This window comes from Ailuropoda melanoleuca, chromosome 11 (genome assembly GCF_002007445.2).
Source record: "Ailuropoda melanoleuca isolate Jingjing chromosome 11, ASM200744v2, whole genome shotgun sequence".
Taxonomy (NCBI): Eukaryota; Metazoa; Chordata; class Mammalia; order Carnivora; family Ursidae; genus Ailuropoda; species Ailuropoda melanoleuca.
In genome coordinates this window covers 38,527,277-38,540,633 of record NC_048228.1, presented here as the reverse complement: position 1 = coordinate 38,540,633, position 13,357 = coordinate 38,527,277, and the positions used below count along the sequence as shown (strand labels likewise).

Below are 13,357 nucleotides of genomic sequence, written 5' to 3'. Positions count from 1 at the left end.
CATATGGAGTTTAGAACAATGGGAGGATAAACCTTATTTGATAGGAACAATTTTGATAAGAGGACACAGCATAGCGCTGAGAGTTAATGTATCCATAAGTGGAAGGAATCATTTTAGAGACCATTGGAATTGGGATGAAAAATAAAGTCCTAATGTTGTGTGGACATGTTACTTTGAGCAAAGTTGTGTAGTGGATTTGTATATAAAGAGTTTGACAACGTGTATGACAAACTGGCCCAGAGGCAATACTAGGTTTCCTCACTAAACTGTTGGAAACTCCTTTCTGCTCCAAGCAGAGATCAGGGTTATCTGCCCTCTGCAATGTTATTGTTAAAATAAAGAAAAAAAAATAAGATCTTGATGATGAAACAGGACTAAGCAATGAAAATACTAAATAAAATAAAAATAAAATATATAAAGCATTATATAAAACATACATAAAAATAAGAATGAAGGAGAAGGCAATCTCTATAATATGCCACTTCATTTTATCCATTTAATACCTATTGAGTATGTGTTGAATGAGTCCTGAGAAAGATTGAGTGAACAGAGTGGTAAATTCAACACACTCCCTCTTCTCATGGGCCTCATACATTACTCAAATAATTATAACAAAGAATGGCAAATATTAGCAAAGGCAAAGTGCTTTTGAAAATGTAAGGAGCTCTCCAATCAGTTCAAATTTAACGTGAACATTTATGAAATATAGAAGTAGGATTAATAGGAAAGTGTAACTTGAGCACATATTAGGGTCCATAAAGAACAGACCAGAACAAATTGAACCTTATGAAACATTCCAAGACAATGGCACAGGAATTTTAGTCATGTTCAGAGCAGGGAAATGAATATTGAAAGATTAGTTATGCCATTTGCACAAGATAGTAAAATGTTGAGTTGGCAGAACTTTTCAACAAATTGCACTGACCTCTACCAAAGAAAATAAATGGGCTGGAAAGAGTTTAAGAGTTACTGAAGCCCCAGGTAGGAGAGAAGTTGTGGGAAGTTTTCTTGAGAAGATTCCATGTCTCTAGAAAAACATGCCAATGACATCATAGCATCAAACTCTACCTGGTCTTTGAGAACTGTGGAGAAGGGATAGAGTGTTGGATTAAGAATGTTGTCATCTACTCAATCTTTCATTAATTTGTTTATTCGCTTTTATTTTTTTTAAGTTTTTATTTTCACTCCAGATAGTTAACGTACAGTATTATATTAGTTTCAGATATACAATATAGTGATTCAGCACTTCTGCTCACCCTGTGCTTGTCTATTCATCTTTGAAAAGACATTTCACACTTGGTATGTCAGGCACTGTGCTACTTAGTAGTGACACGAAGTGTCGTGGAGGACCCAAGCCCTGACTTCGCACGAGCTCACAATCTAACTGGAAGTCAGGACATGGGAGCAATTACAGTGGAGTGTGATATGTTCAACCAGAGAACTTCTGAGCACCTGACAATAATTAAGAGAATTAACGTAATTAATTCTATTGATGGGGGTGAGAGAAGATTTCAAAAAGAAAATAATGCTTTTTGGGGGGGTCTGATTTTTGTTGTTAATTCAACAAAAACACGCCTTTTGAGCACAAATATGTGCAGGAACTTACAAAGGTACCTAACCATTTTCTAAGTATTTTAGTAATAAAGTAAAAAATGTAAGTTGGATGATGTACAAAAGTAGGTTTTAGCTGATTGCATATTAAAATGTAAATAGTTTCAATTTGATAAATCAATGCCAATCAGTCTCAGTTGTTATAAAGCTCTGTGCTCGACACTGAACCATTAAGTATTTTTATCAATAGTGACTTGGATGAACACATAAAACGTAAATTTGGAAATGATGAAGCTGGGAGAGTTCATTAAAACACTGTATGCAGAATTAGAACAAAGAACAGCTTCTATGGACAGATGATAAGTCCAATAAGATAAATGTAATTCTTGGTAATAATTGCAAATTCATGCCAAAATGAATTAAATAAATGTAAGGTTTTAGATAATTTCAGTGACGTCAGGGCATAGAAGACCTGTTATGACACAATGTAATACAGAGGCAAAAATAGACAATGACTACTTCATGCTAATATAATGTTAACAGAAGTATAAGGTCATTTCATTTCAGTATAAGATCATAACTGGCGATTGTTACTGTAGCCTGCTCTAATTAGAGTCTATCCTAATATATCCAGTTCTGAAAGCCATGGGCATAATTTTATGTATCATAATGTGAATTATTTAGTCAGGGACTTGGAGACCAGAGATAGCTAAAATGTCAAAGAAGGCAAGAAAGGAACTTAAAACACAAGTGATAGAAGCAGGTGCAGACCAGTGTGCCAAGGACCCTGAACAGGAACTCAATGGGAGCATGAGAGATGTCCCAACAAGCAAACCATGTGTATTCTCAGCAAGTTCCAGCTACTACAACGATAGGAGATAGCAAGCCCCAAGCAAACTCAAGTGAACCTTTCCTCCAGATGAATGACCCTGCAAACAAATCGGAATAAAGGGCAAAATGGCATCCTCTGAAATGACTCAAAGAGAACAAGGAAACACCCATTCCTAGAGGTAATGGAATATGAAAGGTGCATCCTAGACATTAAATAGAAGGCAAAGGCCTTGGTCATATAGAATCACAGTAGTGCCAATAACAATACAAAAAAAGTACATTCCTGTTTGATCCCTGATTCATGCAAGGGGCAGAGTCTCCAGGTAAGAGTACATTCTCCCATCTGGGAAAACGAGAATTATAGAGCTAATCAGATTGCATAAATAATTCAGTGTCCCCCCAGCTCCACCGCACAGTTGATTTATTCCTAGTGAAACACGGTAATTGACCACCACCCTGTGAGTCGATCACTGTGTTAGATTCAGAAAATGTGAAAACAAATGAAGCCAGTGCTTTGACATCAAGAATTCACATTTCTAAGGTAATAAAGAATCACTGAGGTTTTTAAAGCTAGGAAGTAATGGGCTAGGATTTAGAATGATAGATGACAGTAAATAGAAGGGTTTAAGAACCTATTCACCTGGTCGAGAAAAGATGTTAAAGAAATGTAGGCCAATTTGAAACATTTTTGGAAAGATATTGCATACATGTAATATTTTTCATATGTATCTTAGTAAGCAAAATAGTCTATGAAATATTGCAGAGAATATATCAAAATAAGGTAAACTGATTTCTAATTGCATATATTTTCTTTGCAAAAAAAATTCTAATACAGGCAAGTAGTTTAGTCACAATCTATGTGAATTTGAATTATTTAAATCTGAAACATAATGTATATAAAACATTTACAGATCTCACTTCTTGAGAAGAACGTTAAACCAAACAACCCTATAAAAATCATTAACAGGATTGGAAATGAGTGAATTGTAAACTGTTTACACTTTTGTCACAAGATGGCGCCATAGTGGTAACTGTGACCTGTGATGTATCCTTCCCCAACCTTTTGTCTGTGTTTACATAATTATATATTATGTTTATAAGTATATTCATAATTTTAAGTTTTCTAGCTAATTAAAATTATTCTATAGTTAATGTGTGAACTGGAGCTTGCTGCTTTCAGTAAATCAAATGTGTCGGGAGATCTATCTCATTCTTTAACTGCTGTCTAATATTCCTTAGGGAAAAGATACCTATAATTTAACTACGAAGTGGTCATTTAGGTGTCTTACAATTTTTCACTAATGCAAATTATGCCATAGAGAACATTTTTTAACAATTCCCTTTGTATACATAGGCAAGTGTGTCTGGAGTATATATTGGGCCGGGAAAAATTTCTGGCTTTGAGCAAATGAACCTTTTTAATTCTGATAAATACAGTTAAATTGTTCGTTCAGAGGTTCTAGCAATTTAAGCTCTAACTAACATTACATGAGAATGCCCATTTTCTTCATAACTGAATATTTTCTATCTTTTTGAATGTTGGCGCCTGATATAAGAATGTTGGTGGTGAAAATGTATTATTCCTTAATTAGTAGTGAAGTTGAATAAGCTTTAAAAATTTTAATGAACTTTTGCGGTTTTCATTCAGTAATTGGCCAGTTCATATCAATTGCCCATGTTTCACTTTTTTTTCCACAAAATTTAAGAGTGGTCAGAACTTTTCATGTTATGGATATTATCCATTAGAACTTTGTGTCTGTCAAGACATTGTTCTCTTAATCTGTCACTTATCTTTGAACTTAATAATGGTGACATTCATTGCAAATGTGTTTTAATTCTTAGTTGGTCAAATGTCAGGATTTTTCTCTTATGGCTTTTGGATTTTTTGTTTTGTTTTGCTTTGAGTTCTCCAGAACTTTAAAGCTCTACAAAGATATTACTTTTATTTGATTGTAATACAATCATATGGATTGTTGTTGGTTTTTTTTACCTTTAGTATTTTTGTACATGTGGAAAGTATGTTTTTATGAATATTCAATTATATTAGCAACCTGTAGTGAATAGACATTTTTCCTCTCCAATGATTTGAAATATTACCTTTATCACATATAAGTTCCAAATATATATAAATCTGTGTCCAGATACCTTATTCTGTTCTACACTTGACCAAAATCTTAACATTTTCACACAAAGAAATACAATGGATTATCCCCACTTTGACTATCACGGAATGATCCCCACTTCAACGAAGCAGTAGAAAGAGCTCAGAGACTTAAGAGGTTTGTATTAAGTCCTGTGACTACACTGGCGGCCAGCCTGGGCCTGGGGACCCATTTTTCTTACTTCTCTTCCAGCTTTTTTCCCATTCTGCTGCAAACTATAAGATCTATGAGAAAATAGGTCTCTATCTTGATTCTTTTTCAGTAACAGAGGAGTATTCAGACTGTAGCAGGTCCCCATGCCAGAATGGGGGCACGTGTATAGATGGAAGAGGGAGCTCTGTCTGCGCTTGCCGACATCCTTTCACGGGAGACAACTGCACGGTCAAGCTGGTGCAAGAAAACGCGTTAGCTCCAGGTACGAAAGGGCATGCGTCCTTGGATTTACCCGCTGTCGTAAACAAAAATACTTGTTGAAAATATTTGCCAATGAATATTTAAAGCGGATTAATCTGGACTTATGTGAGAATTGCTTCCTTTTACTTCTGAAACTTACTGAGTAACATACATGATTTATGAGTGGAAATGTCGGCCAGGTAAATCCTTATTGATGTACATTTTTTGACATTTTCAGTGTTGATATGAGAGGCAGTCTTTTATTTTTTTCCCCTGGACATCTTAAAAGAAAAGAAAGATGCATATATCTAATTAGTATAAACTCTTTCTCCTCAAACAAGTTGGTAAAGAAATATACCTTTGATTAATATCACATATGATCATTTAAATGAAACTTTAAAAAGTAATTAGCAGCGTGTCTTCCATGAAGGGTAAGTAAGCTAATAGTGTTGTTTTGACTGGGTGAGGACTTTAGAACCTGCTCAAATGTATTGAGTAGAACAAAATGCATTTTTTTGTCCATTTACCTTCATAGGTATTGTTCATTATAAATTAACTTCAAGAGGGTATCATTTCTGATTTTTATATAAAAAATGTGTGCAGCATTTAAAATATTTTTTCTTCAATGACCACAAAAACATATTTCAAATCAGGCTCGTCTTAATAATATGCTGCATAGCAAAGAGTAAATTTTTTGGTCTATTATTTGAATCTCAGCCTTTGTATGTACGTTTGGCATTAATTACATAGAAAATTGCTTTTGTCTACTTCTCTATAGTGCATGTGACTTCGTTTGGTTTCCGTTTTAGCCTCTAGAAACTGTTTGACAAGGTGCTGGAAAAATTGTTTCTACATCATGTCAGCTTCAATTCCTGCAAGGGGCTTTAAAACATTCTGGCATACCATAATAATAATAAGAGTGCTTTGAATTCCTTTATCTCTGGAGAGATCAAAGCAACATGCAAATTTATCTTTGAGGCATGTCTATGAGGAATATATCAAGTGCTATTATCATTCTATCTTGATCTGAATGGAGAAACTGAGGCTCACAGAGAGCAAATGATTTCAGGTAATTCAGCCAAGAGAAGAGGCAAGCATGCAAACATCTATTTCCTCATTAAAAAAAATCTGATGAATGACCTTTGTTCCTCCTGCTACCCCTTTTTATAACTCGATAAAATGATAAAGAAATGAGGAAAGACAAAACATGATAAAAAAAATGAAAACTGACTCCATTTTTTTCCTCTAACAGATTTTTCCAAAGGGTCTTACAGATACGCACCGATGGTGGCATTTTTTGCATCTCACACGTATGGAATGACGACGCCTGGTCCTATCCTATTTAATAATTTGGACGTCAATTATGGAGCTTCATATACTCCAAGAACTGGAAAATTCAGAATTCCTTATCTTGGGGTGTATGTGTTTAAGTATACCATTGAGTCTTTTAGTGCCCATATCTCTGGATTTTTAGTGGTTGATGGAAGAGACAAGCTTGCGTTTGAATCTGAGAATATTAATGGTGAAATACGCTGTGACAGGGTTTTAACTGGGGATGCTTTATTAGAATTAAATTATGGGCAGGAAGTGTGGTTGCGACTTGTAAAAGGAACAATTCCCGCCAAATTTCCCCCTGCTACGACATTTAGTGGTTACTTGTTATACCGTACATAAATTAGGATGAAAGACAGACTATCACCTTTACTGAGAAGGAGCCAGTGTTTTTATATTTGCCTGCACATCTGCTCTGTTTTTGGCTTTTCTACATGAAACGAAAATCAGCTTCTTTTTTAATCTGAGTAAGGCTGTAAGGTTGTTTATGTCATAAGATTATTTGAATAACTTTTGGATGACCTGTATACAGAGAAGTTCTTGCTCCTAAAGAGATTTAGTGGCAGAGAAAACAAAGTGCATTTGTGAACATAGCAATTCTTACTCTCTCATGTTAAGTCATTTTAATGTAATGTAATCTGACTAAATGGCAATCATGCAGTTTTGTCAGTCACAGTAGTTTTTCCAATAAAATGCTTACCTCTTGTTATCAGTATGTATATAAATATATAACATATATTTCCTAAAATCACAATTCCAATAAATTGCTCAAAGACCACGAAGTGTTGTTGTTGTTGTTTTAACTTTGATTTTATTTTGAATTTTGATCAATTCTATATGTTAAAACTTTCATTTTTAATCAAAATTAAGAAAGTTGTATTTGAAACTTGAAATATGCTTAACTATTGTTATCTGCCTGTAATAAGAGGTTAAAGTAATAATTGACAAATGGTTGAACATTTACATCTACGTCTAAGCATCTATAAGTGGATCTTTTACCTGCACCCATTATACGATATCTACAGGGAAAAAAATAAAGGCTTCGTCTAATGAGCATCCTTCTAGAGTAGCACATGCGGGCCTGCTCATATTCTTATAAAGGGCACATAACCTTCCAAAGTAATACTATGATTTACATAGTGAACGTGTCCTGATTCTCTTCTAAGGAACTTACCTGTAACATCTCACTGATTCTGCACAAAAACTCTTATAAAGTGGGTATTAGTGTTACCATTTTTACAGCCAAAGAAACTGAGACACTGAGAGATTAAGGAATGGACCAAGCTCCATGACTTAGCAAGGACTGAGGCAGGATTTAGACCCAGGCCAGGTCTCCTTCTATCACAGGTCTCCTCCTTTCTGGGCTGCCTGTCACAACTTGTCTGTATTGCCTCCAACAGGTCTACCACAATTTATGTAATAATCTCTTTAGATTATAGCGTTTATTATAATAATATTATTGTAATGAACACCCTTAAATGTGTATTTTTTACATATTTGATAAAGCATTTCTGGAGAATAGGTTCCTGTAAGTCATAGTGAAAATAATAATGAAAAAGAATTTTGGCATGCCAAGCATTTTTCATGAATTAATTTACTGAATGTTCACTATAATCCTATGAATTACATATTAAACCTATGAGATACACATTACGTATTATCATCCTCTTTCCACTGCTGAGAAACTGAGGCACACAGAAGTAATTACAGCAAATTCTGGAGAGTTTCTGGAATAAAGGATAAGCACATTCTTTTTTTCATTTCTATAAGTACTGTCAAATTACCCCTGAAAAGTTTGTGCCTATCCAGAGTCCCATTTTGCTCATGTGAAAGAGTATACACGCTCATCAAAATTCACAGTTTTTTAAATATTGCCAATCTAGAAGGTGAAAATGGTATTTTCTTACAGCAGAAGCTTGGAAAGATTTCAGATTTGCCAAAACTTGATACCTTATGTCCATACAAAGACTCATACATGAATGTTCCTGGGAGCTTTATTTGTGATAGCCAAAAACTAGGTATCACCTAAACGTCCAGCAACAGACGAATGGTTAAGCAAACTCTAGTATACACATTCAGTAGACCGCCAAGTTGTAAAAAGGAATTAACATGCAAGAACACGTAGGAAACTCATAATAATCAGGTAAGAGAAGATTTCAAACGATAGCCTGATAAAACTTGGCCAACCCTGCAGAAAAGTATGAAGCGAATTTTTTTTAATTGAGATATAATTGAACGTTTGGTTAACATTTATCACCTCACATAGCTATAATACATTGTTGTTTAGTGATGAGAACTTTAAAGAATTACTCTCCCAGCAACTTCCAAGTATACAATTTAGTATCGTTAACTTTAGTATTGCCCATCAGAATGTCGCATGTTGAGCCCAAATAGCTCACAGAGCCTCACGCAGTCATAGACTCAGGCTACCAGGGAATTGTGTGAGCTAGATACTGACAAGTGGAGGCTTGGTGACTCACAACTTCTATTCTGTGTAAATGTGTCATTTTTGAAAATGGAAAGTTTTGATAGTTTCTTTAGTCTCTGCCTAAAATTGCATCACAATCTGTAATGTTTTTCATTTTATTATTTCAAGTACTCATAGATTAAACAGAATTTTTGTCTTACAAACATACATAGATTCCAATGATTTCACTGTACTTAAATATTAGCAGAACAGGGGCGCCTGGGTGGCTCGTTGGTTCAACGTCTGACTCTTGGTTTCAGCTCACGTCAGTCATGATCTCGGTAGTGGGATCAAACCCTGCTTTGGGCTCTGCACTCAGTGGGGAGTTGGCTTGAAAATTCTCTCCCTGCTCCTCGCTGCTCTTGTGTGGTCTCTTTCTCTCTCAAATAAATAAATAAAATCTTAAAATATTAGAACAGAAGGAAGGAAACCATTTGACAATATTTGTCATTGCCATGCACAATTTAGTTAATTGATTTTGTAATTAGATAATTAAGAACATTTAGCATTAAATGGTGCTTTGTTGTTTGGAATTTTAATTATTAATATAATTCTTTATTGTTGTATATATTTTAGAAATACACAAATGACAAATTACTACCAATAGCAAAGAGGCACTGTAGCAACTCTTTAAGTTGCTGTGATTTGTTTGGCTTTTTTTTTTTTTAAATCCACCCAAAATAATGTAAGACAATTAATTTAGTAATATATTTCTATTTGTCATTACCAAACATACCCAGGTGTAAAAACTACAGCACTGGGGTTTTCTCGATTTCTCCTAGTAAAACAGTGAGTTTCATGGATATTATTTTGTAGCTGAATTCCAGAGCCCTTCTCTGTTGCCAGACCTTCCTGTCCAGCAAGCTCCTGAAGTAGAGAAGGACCCTAGTTACTGATGACAATCTCATATCCATTCATTCATCAATTATTGAATAAATACCTACTTTGTGACAGGCAGGATAAATCATATTTTAAATAATATAAAAATAAATATCAAATAAATTAGTACAGATGTATGCTGCATTTGAAATACATTATCCAGACTCATGCTGACATTTATTACCACAGAAATCCCGAGTAGCTCTGTAAGGATGGGAAATGTATGCTTAATAACCATCCCCTTCTTTTTCTGCATCTCTGACCAAGCTTCCATTACCTTCTTGGGATCACTCCAGGAATTGAAGAAGTTCATATTTAAAGCCAGGTGTGCCTAAATTGTTCTTCCTGACTCTCTTTCATCAGTCAAAACTCTTATTTTGGAAGAATGAGTAATATCATTTGAGCATTAAGAAATGACAATTTAAATTTATTAAAATAAGCCATGTTGATTTTTGGTTGACTAGCCTATTTAATCTCCTTCGGATTTTTTGTCATTGTTCATCTGTTTCAAAATTTAAATTTACTGAACCAAATGAATTTCTAATTTGTAGAAGTTCAGTTACATTATATATAAATATGTTATATTATATATTTATGTTAATATTATATATGCATTCAGCTATGTAACTTAAAATTTCCATTGATCTAATATATCTAATATAAATATATATCATTTTCTAATATATAATTTATAATATATATTTATAAAACTTAAGATTTTGATCACATATCTTCATTCAAGTCTAAAGAAAATGCATAGACAAACTTGTACCTTTTTTTTAAAAAAATTGCTGTTACAGTCAACTTTTTCATATTAGAACCTAGTTGAGTAATATTCTTCATCTTCATCAAAAGCAGTCTTTAATGTAACAAAATTTTTCTTATTGTTCAAACCCAATCGTCTATCCTTGCAAGGCACATGCAGGACCCGTTAAAGCAGGAATGATAAGCCTGGCCTTCGTAGACTGTACATTTAGTTGGGTGGATCTCCCCTGTCAGAGGCAAAGTTGTTTGCTGCCCCTGTGGTTTCAAATCCAGGGTTTCATCAACAAGCCGAGGAGTGTTATAAAGCCCCTTCCCTTGAGAGCTTTTACCACAGCTCAGTGAGAATCTTCAATGAGCTATACTGTGCTTGTGTTTAGAGAAAACAACAACAAAGTAGTGTTCATTTCTCTGGGCTGACATCCTAATTAAACAATCCCAAACTCTGGAAAAAGTCCAAATTTTGGAGTTTTCATTACTTTTTTTCATGGATTGCTTCATGAATTGTTAAAAGCTTTAGTCAAAACATTTTACAGTTACCAAGTGTTGAATGTAGTAATATTTATAATATTTTAAAATGTTATCTCCTTAGCTTAAAAAATATCAGTCTGTAGCAGATCCTGGTTGAAATGTGATTTCCTATTAGATTCAAATAAATACTTATATCGCGCCCACTGAAGATCATAGTGAAAATGCCCCATGACATAATCTAGGAATTAGTGGGTTTTTTTTTTTTTTTTAATTTTCAGTGTCTTTTCAGTGTATCTGAATCTAAATCCAAAAATTTGGATTCAAACACTTATTTGAATTTCCTATTTTTTAGATTAAAATTAACACTATATCAAATTCAGTCAAGTTAAGAGTGAGAATGCTACATCGCACAACCCAAAGGGTGGGTGTTTTTATAAATACTCTGCTTACTTCAGCCACTAATGAAAAAAATGACTCACTATATTCTTCTTACTAGGATATGATTACAGATAGTTTCTAAACTTTTTTTTTGTAATTTACTTCCCCTCATTTATCTTTGCCACCGCCATCATTACCACTAAAGCGTGTGATTGTGCATAATTTGTATAAAGAGGACCACATGTGTATTCCTTTATCTCTATGAAATCTGTAGATTAGGATGACAGTAATTTGTCAGAAAACCTGTAGGAAAAATTCATTTATTTCTATTACCTAGCCAGATTTGAGGTTGCTAGATGGATAATATATGATAAGAGAAATATTAAATTTTGACAAAGATAGTGGCTACTTATACAACAAATGTATGTCAAGAACACGTACTTTTTAATTCTAATTTCTTAGATATATTCACATGCACTGATTTTCATGATTTATCACAGAGTTATCTTGCTGTTAGCAGAGAATATCCCACAGAGATGCCTCCCACAGTCTCAAATCCTCTTTCAATTCCCTACTGTCCTTTACTCCCTCTCCCATCATTGTAGATTTGCTATTTAATGAACTTATTTAGATCTCTTTAATCCTGCTGAGGAGCCAGCTAAATAGTGTGGAAATTATTCTGTTGAGGAAATTTAAAGGACCCTCCAGAGATCGCATGTCTTTTTAATGTGACTTTCGTTGCCCTTTCTAAATTTTGTCATTAAATCTTTTGAACCAGAATTCTGTTTCGTACACTCTAATTCTATTACCTTTAAATGGTCAGCACGCTAAGAGGTCATCAGTGAGTTTTAGTCTATCACACAGCTTCCTCTACTTGAACAGCAAACTCTGAACTCTACCCCTGGCCATGAATGGAAGCAATAAGCAAAGACTATCACGGCATTTCTGTATCATTTTGGCTTCTCTTTTTCCACATGTATACTCAAAGTAGAACATGTTTGAGAAAACAACAACACCTATATACCCTAAAGGCATTCTTGAGTACCATAAAAAAATTAAGAAATACATTGTAGATATCATGGAGCAATACTGGTATCTGAAAACTGATTCTGCAGTCTGTTCTGAAAAATGGACAGACTCTAAGATGCCCCTATGGCGTCTGAAAATTCCATGAGGCCTCTTGATAATGTTCTTGGCATTGCAGCTGGTGGACGGTCATTGATATTAGTAAATGCACAGAACATGCTGGGAGTGTGGAAAGAATTAAATGTCTTAAATTCATTAATTAAATATTTTAGAAATTCAGAAAATTTTCTAGGAAAATTCATTTTACTCAGACTAATGGAGACGTGCTTGAATTTGTAATCATCAATCGCAAAACTATTCCAATTTTTCTTCTTTTTTTTAATCTAGGAAATTAAAAGGTGACATCTGTACTTGGCTAATGTTATCTTTGTTAGAGGTTTTAGGTCTATGATGAAGACTTCAAATTTTCTTAAAATGCTCTCATTCTGGGCTGTAACAAATAGCTACTACGTGCCCTAGATATAACCTTAATATATTCATGCAGTTTTGCCAACAAGATACATCTTTTTCACACCAGAGGAGACATTATTTTGGCAAGTGACCTTGTGAGAAAACTATTTGCAGTAGGGCCAGTTACCACCTCAGGGAAAATGATCACTTTCAAGAGTAAAGAATTAGACAGAATTTGGTCTGCCATTCTTTTTTTGAAGTACACAGGACCCCAAGGTACTAATCTCCCTTATATCACTACAGTTTAAAAGTTATAACATCATTTCCCCCCTACAGTTATAAAGTCAAAAGCAACACAAACTTCAGGGAGAAAACTCCTGTATATTTTCTTTCCCTATTGCTTCTGGTGGCTCTGTGTCAGAAAATAGCAGAGACATGAGGAAGAAGAACAAGAAAAAAGAGCAAATCAGAAATAAGGAGGAAGAAGAGGAAGAAGGGTGGGAGGAGGAGGGTGTCAATGAGAGGAGGAAGGCAGGAAGAAGGAGAAGGAGAAAAAATGAGAGCCCGATTGGTCAGTGGTGAGAGTATGAACAGACACAGAATGCGAGAGTGAGGACGAGTGAAAACCAACTGAGTTGTAAGATGCTGCTACCCC

The 13,357-nt window shown here is 34.5% G+C and overlaps 1 protein-coding gene across 2 annotated transcripts in view; it reads left to right on the top strand.

Annotated features, from left to right (window-relative positions):
* The window catches only part of MMRN1 (multimerin 1), a 62,759-nt gene extending 55,708 nt beyond the window's left edge, over positions 1–7,051 (top strand). For both annotated transcript variants that reach the window (XM_002917710.4, XM_011223032.3), the window contains exons 8-9: positions 4,807–4,959; positions 6,190–7,051. In XM_002917710.4, the coding sequence (XP_002917756.1) occupies positions 4,807–4,959; positions 6,190–6,611 (575 nt within the window). In that variant the 3' untranslated portion in view covers positions 6,612–7,051. The remainder of the gene's footprint in view (positions 1–4,806; positions 4,960–6,189) is intronic.
* Positions 7,052–13,357: the final 6,306 nt, after the last annotated feature.